Genomic DNA, 15,126 nt, shown 5'->3' with positions numbered 1-15,126 from the left:
TGTTTTTGTGAGTGTCCTTGAGAGGGTGTGTCTATGTATGTGTGTACTAAACATAAATACACCAACGGCCGAGAGCAGCCGGAGCACAACAGCAGTTCACTTCGGTCACGGTGACAAGGAGTCGAAGGACAATGGTTTTAGAAAAGAGAGGACTCGTCCAGGAGATAAAAAGGACGATATGTCAGTTCTTTTGAAAGCAGAACTTATTGTGACCCATAAATATTTCACAGCGTTTGAGGCTCGCTCAGCTCTTCTTGCATTTGTTGGTTAGTAGCAGGAGGAGGAGGAAATATCACACTGTATCTGTTCTGGGACACTCTCCAAGGTAAGTGTGCAAGGGAGTGTGTGTGTGAAAGTGTGTGTATGGGTCCACCCATGTTGGGGTTATAATAAGACAGAGAAGTAGATGGACATATTTATACCTCCGCTGATAAACAGGCAGGCAGCACCTCCTGTAAACATGCTGCTTTAAGAAAACAGAGGAAAAGAAAAAGGACTCTGACTGCTGGGAAAATATCAGAGCTTCAGAAAGACTAAAACCTGAACAGCGCTGGTCAGATCAGAGGGAAATCTGAGCTCTTCGGTGCTGATTAGAACTACACAAGATCAACTTTTGAATCTACGAGGGCAAACACCTACAGAAGACAGTGAGGGAGTGAACTCTGAGGGTGAAAAATTGAAGGAAATCTAAAGTGTGACAGGACAAAGAGGAGCAGTCATGCCAGGCTCAGGAGGAGCAGAGTGAGTGAAACAGCTGCGTATGCACACAGTAACTTTGTGTATGCATGCGTGTGTGTGTGTGTGTGCTTAGTCATGCATGTTTCAATATGCAGTAAAATATTTTAAGGAGTAAAGACATTTTATCCAATATGGATTTTTGTGTCATGAAACTTTGAATAATGAGAAATCACAGTGCAGCTGTTCAAGATCATAAAAATGTTAAAACTCCTGTACAGTTAATTATTGATAATCAAATAATATTTTCATGTTTATGAAATCAAATAGTTGCTATGTGCAGAGCCACACAGATTCTAAATACAGCACAGAGTCACATGAGGAAATTAGAGCTTCACGTACATGTGAGAGTGCCATAATGCGTCTCTTGTTTGGAAGCCCAAAGGGAGAAGATTACTCCACTGCCATCCTGAAGCAGAAGCATAGACCAAACAGGCTCATTGTAGATGAGGCTGTCAGTGAAGACAGCAGCATTGTCAGCCTATCACAGGTGTGTGTAAGGTGTAAATATAGCCACACAGAGTCCTGTTTGTCTTCTTGTTAGACTGTTAGGCTTATGTGTGTGAGTGTGTGTGTTTGCATTAGCGAAAGACAGAGGAGCTCCAGCTTTTCCGAGGAGACACCGTGGTGCTGAGAGGGCGGAAACGACGGCAAACAGTGTGCATCGTCCTGACGGATGACACCTGTGGAGATGAACGAATTCGGATGAACCGTGTGACGCGCAACAACCTGCGTGTCCGGCTTGGTGACGTCATCAGGTGCAGTGGACCTCATGCCTGTGGCTTTGAGTGTAGTGTGGAGCTATGAATTTACCATAATCCACAGGTGTCTGCTGATGTGCATGTCATTACAGTATCCATGCCTGTCCTGATATCAAGTATGGGAAAAAGATCCACGTGCTCCCCATAGATGACACCATTGAAGGCCTATCAGGGAACCTCTTTGATGTTTTCCTCAAACCGTACTTTCTGGAGGCTTACCGGCCTGTGCACAAAGGTACAGCAACACCTCAGCTGCTAGTTATAGCGCAATAAAATCAGCTGAGGTCACATTATAACATAAAACAGAAACTCAAAGAGCACAAGAAGCTGCTGTGAATGTAGTGGCTTCTCCTTTTCATTGTTAGGTGACATCTTCTTGGTGAGGGGAAGCATGCGAGCTGTGGAGTTCAAGGTGGTGGAGACGGACCCCAGCCCTCACTGCATCGTTGCCCCTGACACAGTCATCTACTGTGAGGGAGAGCCAATTAAGAGAGAGGTCTGTGAGAGATTAAAGAGTCTGCTTTGTGTGATGTTAGTGTGTGTTAACATTTAAAGAACTGTAAGAAAACCCTTTTATATCAAAATTCTCCTATCTGGAGAATTACTGCAAGAAGTATTGCACCAGTTTGTTCCAGATTGTAGAGCTTATACTGTAAAGTCCTTTATGAAACTGCAAATTGCATGTATCATATTGGCAATGTGTTGTTGTACAATAAATAAATAACATTAATCAGACTGCATTTTGGCTCATTTAAAATTAAACTAGTAAATATTCTTCTCACAGATTTGTTAATTTTTTGTTAGTTCATTGTATAAACTGTTGCTTCATTTGTTGCATCAAAAATAGACATATACTTTCACTTATTTCCAGCTACGACTCACTTCTCTCACATCTATATTAAATTATATTACAGAGCAACTCCATGAATTTAATATTGTTTGCTTGTATTGACCCCAGTTTTAGGTATTTTGAACTAACAATCTCCAAATACTTTTTAGATTAAACATTAGATGAAGATTGTGACTACATGGGGTTTATTTAGGTTTCTGCAGTTTTTTTTTAGTGTGACATTCATTCTTCTTTCATCCCATCCGATTTCTTCCTGTTCCAGTAAAAAGAAGTCTCTTTTGTAGAACCGAACGTCTGACTCAGGACAAATGACTTTCTTGTTTCAGGATACTATCAAATTTATAAAAATGGCTTAAAGGGACCTTTGACGATGCAAAGATATACCCAAAGAAATCTCATCGCCTCATCTTTTAATCAGTACATACAGTAATAAACTGTCTGGCTTTCTGGTGCATGACAGGATGAAGAGGAGAGTCTCAATGACATTGGCTACGATGACATTGGAGGTTGTCGGAAGCAGCTGGCCCAGATCAAAGAAATGGTGGAGCTTCCTCTTAGACACCCAGGACTGTTTAAGGCTATCGGAGTTAAGGTATCATGCACACACACACATGCAGTTCAAAAACAAATTATCATCCCAGCCACCAATAATAGTGATTGTTTCCATTTTAACATGGCATCTTTTTGCATTACTTGGTATGTTCTTCCCTTCTCTCTCAGCCCCCCAGAGGTATCCTGCTGTACGGCCCTGCAGGAACAGGAAAGACCCTGGTGGCCCGAGCTGTAGCAAATGAAACTGGTGCCTTCTTTTTCCTCATCAATGGTGAGACTTTTGTCTACTGAGGCCTGAAAATCTAAAGCACAGAAGGAAATAAATGACTCTCTGCAAAGCAGAATATTATGCAAATAAATGCAGCAAACAAACAAAAAATACTAGTAATAAATTAATTAAAACTTTGAGTTAATATGGTTTTGCAATTCTTTACTTTTGTAAAAACTGTGCTCCAGTTCGTTTTCTGTTGAGTGTCTTGTGTCAGTTAACCAAGAGATGGATTGAACCCTCTTTGAAAGGTAAAACAGAAATGCACAGTAAATAGAAAAAGGAAAAACAACAAACGTTTTAAAAAAATAAACAGAGAGAAAAATTAAGAGGGGAATTTATTTATTTATTTACCTTTATTCAACCTGGAAGTTCCACTGAGATCACATCTCTTGCCAAGGTAGCGGTCATATATTGAAAATCCATTAAATACAACATAAAGTGCAAGATCTGCAACAAACTAACAACACACCAATAACTGCAACAAAGAATACTAGTGACCTTTCAAGAAAAACTTTTAAAATGTAGTCAGCTGAATAACAAGAACCTGATGGAGGTTATAGTGGTAAATAGTGGTTCTCTTATTCTTAGTCCTGTGCAGGAGATGTTTGTAAAGTATCATTCTGTGACCAGGTCCCGAGATCATGAGTAAGCTGGCCGGAGAGTCAGAAAGCAACCTAAGAAAAGCATTTGAGGAGGCAGAGAATAACGCCCCTGCCATCATCTTCATCGATGAGCTGGATGCCATTGCTCCCAAGAGAGAGAAGGTAAACATGAGGGGACAATTCAAGAAACCTGTTTCTGCTTGGTCAGATCAGTGTCTGCAGAAAACTGGCTTTCAGCAAGTCTTTACTATCATTCCATCACAAATCGGCATGGACCTGTATGTGTGTTTATATATATATGTGTGTGTGTGTGTGTGTGTGTGTGTGTGTGTGTGTGTGTGTGTGTGTGTGTGTGTGTGTGTGTGTGTAAATGGTCTTTTGCACATTGAAATCTAAAGCACTGTTTGGATTTCTGAATACTGGCTAGTTAAAATATGAAAAAAGTCTAGTCTCATGTTTCAGCACAAACTAATAAAAACTCTTCACATTGCAAAGAAAAATTAGTTAGTTTCAATGGGCGTGGAAAGGGCCTGAAGGTGGGTCAGTGGACCTTTTTTGGACCATTACAATTTTAGGCAAATCCGAGTTGGTCAAGCAGAAAATGTTCTAAAAATGTGCTGATTTAAGACGGGAGTGACCTAACCCCCCGTTGTTCTCCTGTGTCCATGTAAATAACAGTTAAATGTTTTTGACCACGTGTGAGTCTATGTGTATGTACAGACTCATGGCGAGGTGGAGAGGCGTATAGTGTCCCAGCTCCTGACCCTGATGGATGGCTTGAAGCAAAGAGCTCATGTGATTGTCATGGCTGCAACAAACCGACCGAACAGTGTGGACCCGGCTCTGAGACGCTTTGGTTAGGAGAAACGCACACACACACACACACACACACACACACACACACACACACACACATTTACAAATATTGCAATTTCTTTCCAGGCAGGTTTGACCGTGAGATTGATATTGGAATCCCAGATTCGACTGGTAGATTGGAGATCCTGCAGATCCACACCAAAAACATGAAACTGGCTCAAGATGTCGATCTGGAGAGGGTGAGCCAGTGGAAAATGAATGAATGCTTTAATATAAAATTAAAACTGAAATGGTGAGTTAAATAATAATAAATAAATCTGCTATTTTTTCATCAATCACCTTAAAGGCTCAAGCAAAAAAAGCCAACAACTTTTTAAATTGTGGAGTTTGTGAACATTATACCAAAGCTAGTGGCTTCATAGTGTAGTAGTTTACACACAGTTACCAATCAGATGAAATATCCCTGAAGGGTGTAAAAATCTGCTAAATTACATAGTGGAGCTCTCTGCCGTGATGAAACCTCCTGACTAAGGGAACAGCTGAAAGTAGCTGATCTGATAACAAAATTTATATCTTATAGCACTGTACTGGTAACAAGTCTAAAAATTACCACTAGAATGTTAAGGTGAGCATTTTTTGCAAGTAGAGCAACAAGAAGCACATCCTGTACCAAGGCCAGTGTCCTATTTTGCAATTATAAATAAACTAATCAGGATGAAAACATGCATTTCTCTACCAAGGATCCACCTTGGCCCTCCTGCCCTGGCAGATGATTAAGGATCCTTAGGTGTTGTAGATCTTTTTGATATTCTTGTAATACAGCTTGAACTTATGGCAAGAGAGTATCATTTAATTAGAGTATTCCCCATAAATGTAAAGACTCTGATGATTCCTTATAACAGTTTTTACTGAAATAAAACTGAAATTTTAAATGGAATTTGTAATTAAATATGAAATCAAACATTTTGACAATGCCTCCTTTTGTTGCTGTAAGTGTTGCAATTTTTATTAGACCGTATGCATTATAATATCAATTGTAAACATAACCTTCTCTGAGAAGGGGCGATATAGGAATCTATGCAACAAACTAATGATATTTATTCAAATTATTTCTTTTAAATTATTATTATTATTATTATTTTTATCAATATAGGGTCAGTTAAATTTAATATAGTTGAACGTTAGGGTGATATAAGCAAACTCACCAAATACTTAAACTTCTGAACCTTAAATTTTGTTTTCCTTTTAACTGATTTAATACTTTTATGTGCTATTTTCTTCTTCTGTAAATCCCTTTTTGATTCTTGTCAGTAAAAAAATTATATGAATAAATATTATTTGCTTGATTGATACTTAGTATGTTAATATTAATGTGATTTATTTAAAATACTCCAGATTGCCACAGAGACCCATGGCCATGTGGGTGCTGACCTGGCTGCTTTGTGCTCAGAAGCTGCTCTGCAAGCCATCCGGAAGAAAATGACCCTCATAGATCTGGAGGATGAGACCATCGACGCTGACCTGCTCAACTCAATGGCTGTCACTATGGATGACTTCCAGGTACAAAAGACATGAATGCACATGAATTTAGCTCTTTGTGTTGGTAGAACTATAAGAATTGAGTGAAAGAACAACATATAACATGAATGTGAGATGCATATCAATATTTCTTGAGGAATTAATAAATGAATAGATATGCATCTCTTTACCAAACATCGCCTCACTTTAGTGGGCTTTAAGTCAGAGCAACCCATCAGCTCTGAGAGAGACGGTTGCAGAGGTGCCTCAGGTCAACTGGGAGGACATCGGCGGACTGGACGAGGTCAAGCGAGAACTCCAAGAGCTTGTTCAGGTGGAAGAAACACTCATGCATTAATTTTGCCACAATACTACAAACACAAGCTCAATCCATAATCTGTGAATCTTCATCTTGCTTCACCATAGTACCCTGTTGAGTATCCTGACAAATTCCTGAAGTTTGGAATGACCCCATCTCGTGGAGTTTTGTTTTACGGCCCTCCAGGCTGCGGGAAAACCCTACTGGCTAAGGCCATCGCCAATGAATGCCAAGCTAACTTTGTCTCAATCAAAGGACCTGAGATGCTCACCATGTGGTTTGGAGAATCAGAGGCAAATGTTAGGGATGTGTTTGATAAGGTAAGAGTGGAGAGAGGAAAGTGTGAGCTCAATACAGACTAAAGTACTCTATCAAATCTGTAGTTCTGGCTTTACACTTTAACCTTTCTTGACCTCTTGACCTTTTCCTTCTGCCTCCAGGCCAGACAGGCAGCCCCCTGCATCTTGTTTTTTGATGAGCTGGACTCCATCGCCAAATCTAGAGGAGGCGGTGCAGGTGATGCAGGTGGTGCAGCTGACAGAGTCATCAACCAGATACTCACAGAGATGGACGGCATGTCGGACAAAAAGAACGTCTTCATCATCGGTGCCACAAACAGGTGCACACATTTTTGCGTGTCTGTATCGTACAGATGTTAATAAATGAAACTCTTTACGGACTTTTCTTCTCACTTTCATCCTTCCTCTCATCATCCCAGGCCAGACATCATAGACCCAGCCATTCTGCGGCCAGGTCGTCTGGATCAGCTCATCTACATCCCGTTGCCTGATAAGCCATCTCGCACAGCAATTCTTAAAGCCAATCTACGCAAATCTCCTGTTGCAAGAGTTGGTGATACACACATACAAAAACCAATTGCTCTATACAGTTAGATTCATAAGTTTTGTAAAATTACACATTTTTTTTAATTTTACCCATGTACACCACCACAGTGGATATTAAACTCAATCGAGGTGTGATTGAAGCGCAGACTTTCAGCTTTAATTTAGGGTGTTTAACCAACAGATTGCATTAACAGTTTCAAAACTGCAGTGGTTTTTATGCATAGACCCCCATTTTCAGAGGCTCAAAAGTAATCAGACAAACTAAAATAATTTTAAATATAGGAACTGCTATTAATACTTGGATGAAAATGCGTTGCTTTCAATGACTGCCTTAAGTCTAAAGTCCACGGACCTCGCCTAATGATGTGTTTTTTCCCCTGATACGCTTTGCCAGGCCTTTACTGCAGGCTAAAAAGTAATTGGACAATTAATTCAGTAGCAGTTATGTGGCCAGATGAGTCCTGCTCCCTGAGTATTCCATGACAAATTAACCAGATAAAAGACCTGTAGGTGATTCCAAGTGGTGACGCTGCAATTTGTTCACTAGAGCCATCAATATGAGATACAAAATGAGACATAAACCAAAGATTAGGAGCAGCTAAACCAACCATCTGAAGCATTTTTCAAAAAATTGAATGTGCTGGTCAACAACAAATTCCCTGAAAAACCAGAGAAGACAAATAAAGTGGATGATCAGAATGATTTCCTTGTTTGAGAGGAAAAACATCTTGATGCATTCTCAATCATCCAGGAAAGTAAATTTTTGTGTGAGTCTCCCACAAAACGCTACGTCCAGACGAACAGAATCAACTTTTGGAGAGAGGAAAAACAATTTCACAACATCTAGCCAAATCAAGAATACTTTAGATGAGGTAAGCATATTATTGCAAGTCTGCAATCAAGAGATGCCTTCATGAATGGAAATCAAGTGAGTTTACAACCAGGTACAAACCACGTATTACAATCCAGAATAAGGTCGGATTAGATTTTGCCACAAGACATATAAAATCCACTTCTGGAAAAAAATATCTTGTGACAGGTAAAGCCAAGCTTGAGTTGTACCAAAATGATGTGTAGAGAAGGAAAGAAACAGCTCCTAATCCAAAGCGTAACACGTCATCTGTAAAACATGGTGGAGACACCATCATGGCATCGGCATGTACGGCTGCCAGCACAACTGCGACTGTAGTGTTTATAGATGATGTGACTGCTGATCAAACCAGGATGAAATCTCAAGTGTCTCCTCAGATTCAACTAAATGCTGTGAACCTGAAAACACGCTTTTCAGTTACTGAAGACAAAACTAAAGGCACAAAAATAGCAACTGAATGTGGCTTCAGTAAAGGCCTGTCACAGCCTCTCTAGAGAGGAAACACAGCATTTGATTCCCATTGGTGCAAGCGTTTGGAATTTTTCCTCATTATTCTGAAAAATCCCTGTATTTACAATTATGTTAGTTTGTCAAATGAATTTGAGCCTCTGAAAATGAGCAGACTGTGGATAAAAATGACTGAAATTCCTAAACAGCTTCAACTTTTGTTGAATCCCTTGACTTCAATCACATCTTCACTGTTTGATTTAAAACCCACTGTGGGAGTGTACAGAAACAGAAGTTATTTTTTACAGTGTCTTAGTTTCTGTCGTTTACTCTTCCTCTTGTCTTCAGGATGTGGATCTTGAATACCTTTCTGGCATCACAGATGGATTTTCTGGAGCTGATCTGACAGAGATCTGTCAGCGGGCCTGTAAGCTGGCCATCCGTGAGGCAATAGAGGCCGAGATCAAGGCTGAGCGTCAGAGGCAGAACAGACCAGGCGTCCCTATGGTCAGCTGCTCAAGCTTGTTTACACCAAAATATAATGTATTATAGAAGAAAATGCTAATTGGGCTTCTCTGGCTTTCTTTTATTATCTCTACAAATCACATCTCAAAGTTGTACCAGGCTGTGTGTGCATGGTACAGACAGAGACTGTGGGAGATAAAACGTTCCCTAAAGGGCGGCTGTGTGTTTTGTAACTTTCAGCCTTTGGACTGGGAACACACACACACACGCACACACACAGTGTATTATTTTTGCATGAAATCCTTATCTGTTTTCTTTTTTTCTGACTGCAGGATGAGGACTTTGATCCAGTCCCAGAGATCAGGAAGGACCACTTTGAAGAGGCGATGCGATTTGCCCGTCGCTCTGTTAGTGACAATGACATACGCAAATATGAGATGTTTGCTCAAACTCTGCAACAGAGCCGAGGTTTTGGAAACTTCAGGTGCACATGCTTATCAAACGTGTAGTTGTGGACAAGCCAGTCTTGTTTTAGTTGTACTTGAAACTCTTTTCTCCCCACCCAGGTTTCCTTCTGCTACTGGTTCCCAGTCTGGAAGTCAAGGTTCTGGATCTGGGAGGCCGAGTCTGTACAGAGATGAAGGCGACGATGATCTCTACCAGTGACAAAAACTGCAGTCAGCTACTGTGTACTGCTTCTCTGGAGGAATGAGACAGATGATTAAAGGAAGTAAAAAATTTTAAACAAAAAAAAAAGAAAAGAAAAAAAGAAAGAAAAACTTTTTCTAAATTTTAATAAAATCATAAAACAAGAGGGTGAATAATAAATCATTTTCTATATGACTTTATCAGTCTCTCACATCACTGGGAATTTTGGCCCACTCCTCTTTACAACATTGTTTCAGCTGTGCACAGAGGGCCTTACTTTTGAATACTTTGATACACAGCAAACTTGATGGGTGACTAAATTAGGTGTCCAGGTCCTGTGTCTATAAAACAAACCCAAATCATGACCCCTCCACCACTGTGTCTGTCAGTTGATATGATGTATTTGTATTTGATTTACTGTGTTTGTGCAGTATGGCTAAATATCTCCTGTAAAATCTGTCTAAGGATATTGTTCTAGAAGTCTTATTGATTGTTTGGATGCAACTCATGAACATTAACATTTAACATAATAGCTGAGGTCACTGTAGAGTCAGAGATGTAGCTCTTAGGATTTTATAGTTTGTCTGAGCATTGCACGGTCTGACCTTGGGGTGAATTTTTTTGGGTGACTGGTGTCACCTGAATGCTCCAGATCAGCAGAATAATATTTGTTTTACTGTCCCCACGCAGTCAATTTATAAAACAAGTCTAAAATCTTGTTACCCTAACAACATGCTTTGGTTGTCACTGTGATCAGTTTGCACTTTTCTGTTTAACAGTTAAGAAATGAATAAAAACTTCTTCTTCTTGAAAATTTGTATTTTATGAGTAGCGTTAGCAGCAGTGAGTCTCTATATAACAAAGCTTGACTCAGCCAGCAGAAGGTCTTGGATCAAGCTACAAGCTAAATACAGGCTTATTTTAAATTCCTTTCACGCTCACTGGGAACGTGATTTGTACTGTGTACCAAATACTATCATACAAGAGCTTTTTCGCACAAGTGATTTTGCCATGTTACAATTTAAATGACTTGCATTTTTCTTTAAATAATAAAATGAATAAGTTGAAATGTGGGTTTTGTAAAATAAGGAGGGGATGTTTTTCTCATTATCATTTAATATTTTAATATGGCATTATTAGTTCATTAGAAGTATATAACCAGCTTTGCATTAAGAATAAATTGAAGTTTTTGACCTTACATTATTCTTTGCATTACAGTGATGGTGATAACTTTAGTTTGATCTTTCCTTGCAGGTACCAGAATAATAACATGATTTTCCATTGCAGATGTAACCCTGATCATTCCATACACCTTGCAGTTTGTTGCTTATTTTAGAGTTGTGCTCAAGTTAATTAAAGGTTAAAAGCTACAGCCAGCGCGAGTCTGACTGATCTATGGAGGGCAAAGGCTTTGAGCTTGGAAGGCCGCACGCGCTTACACAGCACTTATAAGATGTTATTCTTGGTGATTTTGTGCTTAGTCATGTTTTAATATGTTTTAAGTAGAAGTAGCTGATCCAGCAATATTCATTTAATATTATATACTTGATTTAGAGCAATACACACTGATGGTCTTAACAAATGAAAGAGTCCTTGTAGCTGCCATGTTGTGTCTTAGCAGGGTACAGACGGTTCCAGGAGACGGGGGCAGTCAGCGTCTGCCCTCGGGAAGGAGACAATGTTATTCTTTGTGTTAAATAAAATTGTCAACATTGATTGTATTACACCTGTCACTACGCAGGAGGGGGCGTTCTAATACCCTGATTTCATAAAACTATGGTGATGTGTTTTTTGAGATGAGATCTGAGACTGTCTGCATACAGTGTCCATCTCCCACGTGTGTGATCATTAAATCATCGTTTGACTCAACCCGACCGGACCAGTGTTGTTATTGTGGGTTTTTCCTCTGGTGTCCATCCCCAATATTTTGAACCTTAACAGTTTACATAAATTTTACTTGCCCGAAGGAATTTTCTTGTGCTCTTAAGTAAAAACAAAACATGTGTGCAAACACACAAGCACTGTTGCTTCACATCAACACTGGTTCATTTGTACAGTTGTTGTTAATTTATTTATCAAATGATCAGAAAGCCCAGGAAAATGATCTGCAAAAACAAATCTTTACTGCATACAGAGTGACTGTAGTACATAGTCACTTCCAGAGCCCCATTCTTAGCCAGGAAAAGCCCCAATTTAGATACATTTTCAGGGTCTTTGTTTCATACACCATCACTCAAAGCTATTTAGTTAACTAACATGACCATAAAAATAATAATGAATTAATTAGAGTTTAAACATTAATAATATTACTTATATTAATCATTAATAATAATGAAAATATAAGCTAGTTGATGAGGTTTCAGCTCTGGAAAAATTAACTTTGTCTTAATGTATGCTCAGCTATCCATGAAAGGAAGTCCCAAAAAGTTGACTGTTTTTCTCGATGCAACGTTTTCCTCCTTGACTACATCTATGAAAAAAATTCTGGCGTCTTCCCCTTTTCTTTTCTGCCTGCCAGCTCCATCTTCAACATCCTTTGTTCAATGTAGACTAACCCTGAACTCCACATGTCCAAACAATTTCAGCTTTGTCTCTAAAGCTGAGCTATCCCTCCTGGTCACTCCCAGTGACAATCTAACATCTTTAGCTCTGCGTCTTATCTTATTGTCATTGCCACCGTCTCCAAAGCGAAGAGAAATCCATATCTAAAAAACAAAACAAAAAGATTTCATTGAAGGCACCAGTGCAATGCTGGACAGCATTTAGGTAAGTGACAACTCTGCAGTTCTGATTGACAAAAGCACAAACTGTTTTGATGAGTTGTGAGATTCAAATGAGAAACTCATCAGTAGTAGTGAATTATATGTAGAAACAACAGTTTACAAAAATACAACGAGAAAGGTGAATTGGAGTGCAGTGACGGGGTAACAAGCGGAACCTTTCTCATTTGTCTTGTTTCCCGACTGGCTCGGCTCGGCTGTTTTTTTCCGGTGACAGCCGGAAGTGGTAGCAGGAGGCTTGTGGAGGTGACCGAATGGCTGATAGCAGAATAATTCTGTAAAGATTTCGTTAGCGCCAAAGAAAAGCGACCAGAATTTGTTGATTTCAACAGTGTACGTTTACTCGGTGTCATGGGAGCCCACCTGGTCAGAAGATATGTCACCGAGACGGACACCGAACCCGACCCGGCGAAGAAATTCGAGTTCGACCCGCAGTTCGGCTTTGCAGAAAGGAAGGAGAGAGGTTGGTCTGCAGCTAGCAGCTCGGCGTCTTTTACAGCTGCATTATTTATTTATTTATTTTATTAATTGAGACTGGAATTGATTTATTAGCAGCTAGTTTGGCCTGTCAAGTGTTAGCTTACGTTAGCTTTGCGGTAATGTGTTGGTTAGCTTACCAGCTAACTGGTTTTGTTAGTTTGTCATGAGCTGTACCAGGATTTCGGCACAGATTACTCATGAAGGGGATTCTTATCTCCGTTTCTGTCACAAGAAAGTTGTATTTTCATGGTTGCATTGCACAACTGGTTTAATCACTCACAGTTCAGATTAGGCTAGAAACTTTCTATGGACCTCTGTGCCAAGATACTTGGAGTCAGATGTACAAAAGTATACAAACAAAGTCTATACTGACAAAGTTTACTCTTCTCAAGAGTTTAGTTTGAGCATTCTCTTTCGCAACAGTTTACATAAGACCTGAGTGTTCATCAAACTACAATTAGACATCCTGTCTAGAAATGGAGGAAATTCTCGATTCTCATGATGAATGGGCGTCACAAAAGCAACTTCAAAATGCCTACCTCTGACTTGCTTAACCTATATTTATGTATCCACTGTAATAAAAGTGACAGAAGCCAGTGCAACATTGCAGAAGTCCTCTAGGAAGCTCCTCAATACTACTTTGGGGAGATGAGGCAAAGCTATCTAAAATACACAGAGAGATCCTTGGTCGCAAAAAATGATTTTTCCCAGGATACTATATTTAGCAGAGGTACATATTCATATAGCAACAACAATCATTTTAAAGAACGTTTTAATGCAGTGTAAAGAATCTGTACAGAGAACCCCAATTATCCAGCAGGCCACTTTTGGCAAACACTTAGCGACGGTGGGAAAAATAACTCATTTTTACTAGGAAGAGACTTCCAGTAGAACCAGGTCCTTGGAAGAACTTCTGTCTCCAATCGCCACATGGGGGGTGAGGGGAAAGGGTAGAGAATAAGAATGAATTTCCTGTTTGAAAAACAGTTCTGACCTCGACCCAGCTGGCACGTTTTTGTGTGATATTGAAAGGGCTGTAAAGTTAAATTACCCCAGAAACTTTGATAAAATCAAACCATTTTGTGCAAGCAATGGTTTGAAAAGTGTCAGAAGCAACTACTTTTGTGATTAACTTTTACTGCTTTCTCAATATCTTCAATCAAGACATGAAAATGTTTGGTGATATTAGTTTAGCCATATTGTGTTTATCCATAATTGTGACTAAGAATAAGGTCAGACCAATTACTTTTTATTGCAAGCTTCTATATCATATTCTATTTAGCACATCAGGGTGTTTTACTTGGTAATAATTCAAAATTTGTGTCCCTTTGTCAGAGATGATTGCGACACAGGAGCAGATGAACTTGGCCCAGTTGCCTGTGGAGCAGAGGGACTACTGTGCCCATTACCTCCTGAAACTCATGAAGTGCAAGAGGGACAACTGGCCCAACTTCTTAGCCTGCAAGCATGAGAGACACGACTGGGACTACTGCGAGCACCAGGAGTAAGTGCTTACAGTTGTATAGACATTGTTGTTAGTGCTGCAATTTAAAACGATAAATAATAATCAAACTTAAAAATAAAACTTAAAAAAAAACCCATATATATAAAGTGAAAACTGAGGTCTGCTCCTATGAGTAGATCTTTATATATGGTAGATTCACTTTTTTAAAACTATTGATATTGAGGAAGCATGTATTACTGTCAGATGTAAATAAATCTTAGCCACACATGATTCATATCTAAAATACTTATGAAGTCTATGAAAACAATCTGGTCATGCGGAGTCTAAAAAACACAAGGTCCATTTAGCTTTCCTTTAACCTCCTAAGAGCCGAACTCTTTCATGGCATGCATTTTTAATTTCTCTTTTTACTATTTGGGCTGAGCAGAGCAACTAGTTTTCTTCTTCGAGTATCAAAGCAACACAAAACCCCAGATTTCATCAATAAACTTCACCCTGATGCTTGTGTGTTTCTGCCTGCAGCTATGTGATGCGTATGAAAGAGTACGAGAGGGAGAGGAGGCTCCAGCTGAGGAAGAAGAGAATTGAGGCTCAGGCTCAAGCGGCATAATCAGTTCATCCTCTGATTCTACTTCTTTGTATATACCTGCTACTGTTCACATTAAACAATATTGTTTAAGCTCTACATCCAGCATCTTATT

General features: G+C 39.4%; 2 protein-coding genes across 4 annotated transcripts; both read left to right on the top strand.

Moving 5' to 3' along the window:
* The first annotated feature begins 90 nt into the window (after positions 1-90).
* LOC146573009 (transitional endoplasmic reticulum ATPase) lies at positions 91-11,550 on the top strand. 3 transcript variants are annotated; one of them, XM_085277516.1, is made up of 18 exons: positions 91-325; positions 1,114-1,225; positions 1,321-1,493; positions 1,589-1,731; positions 1,862-1,992; positions 2,807-2,938; positions 3,067-3,169; positions 3,800-3,933; positions 4,492-4,627; positions 4,714-4,826; positions 5,983-6,147; positions 6,317-6,439; positions 6,532-6,744; positions 6,865-7,043; positions 7,143-7,272; positions 8,936-9,094; positions 9,385-9,536; positions 9,619-11,550. In XM_085277516.1, exons 3-18 carry the CDS (start codon positions 1,441-1,443, stop codon positions 9,716-9,718), a joined length of 2,166 nt encoding a protein of 721 aa, XP_085133642.1. In that variant the 5' UTR covers positions 91-325; positions 1,114-1,225; positions 1,321-1,440; the 3' UTR covers positions 9,719-11,550. The 3 variants fall into 3 exon arrangements, with proteins under 3 accessions (XP_085133642.1, XP_085133643.1, XP_085133641.1); XM_085277515.1 differs by lacking the exon at positions 91-325 and adding an exon at positions 375-741; XM_085277517.1 differs by lacking the exon at positions 1,114-1,225.
* A 1,129-nt stretch (positions 11,551-12,679) lies between these two features.
* ndufb7 (NADH:ubiquinone oxidoreductase subunit B7) lies at positions 12,680-15,110 on the top strand. Its single transcript, XM_085277514.1, has 3 exons — positions 12,680-12,943; positions 14,296-14,464; positions 14,948-15,110. The coding sequence occupies exons 1-3, from the start codon at positions 12,832-12,834 to the stop codon at positions 15,033-15,035; spliced, it is 369 nt and encodes a 122-aa protein (XP_085133640.1). The 5' UTR covers positions 12,680-12,831; the 3' UTR covers positions 15,036-15,110.
* The last annotated feature ends 16 nt before the right edge of the window (positions 15,111-15,126 follow it).

Source organism: Mchenga conophoros, linkage group LG6 (assembly GCF_057382185.1).
Source record: "Mchenga conophoros isolate Kocher_MC1m ecotype Shallow Benthic linkage group LG6, M_conophoros_male_GT1.1, whole genome shotgun sequence".
Lineage (NCBI taxonomy): Eukaryota > Metazoa > Chordata > Actinopteri > Cichliformes > Cichlidae > Mchenga > Mchenga conophoros.
This window is presented reverse-complemented; position numbering and strand designations above follow the sequence as displayed.

Bases quoted from the DNA above. Each gene is read 5' to 3' on its own strand.
- ndufb7 (XM_085277514.1), top strand. From the start codon at position 12,832: ATGGGAGCCCACCTGGTCAGAAGATATGTCACCGAGACGGACACCGAA. The intron at 12,944-14,295 runs GTTGGTCTGCAG...TCCCTTTGTCAG, and splicing joins TGCAGAAAGGAAGGAGAGAG to AGATGATTGCGACACAGGAG. The intron at 14,465-14,947 runs GTAAGTGCTTAC...TTCTGCCTGCAG, and splicing joins GACTACTGCGAGCACCAGGA to CTATGTGATGCGTATGAAAG.
- LOC146573009 (XM_085277515.1), top strand. From the start codon at position 719: ATGCCAGGCTCAGGAGGAGCAGA. The intron at 1,993-2,806 runs GTCTGTGAGAGA...GGTGCATGACAG, and splicing joins GAGAGCCAATTAAGAGAGAG to GATGAAGAGGAGAGTCTCAA. The intron at 9,095-9,384 runs GTCAGCTGCTCA...TTCTGACTGCAG, and splicing joins ACAGACCAGGCGTCCCTATG to GATGAGGACTTTGATCCAGT.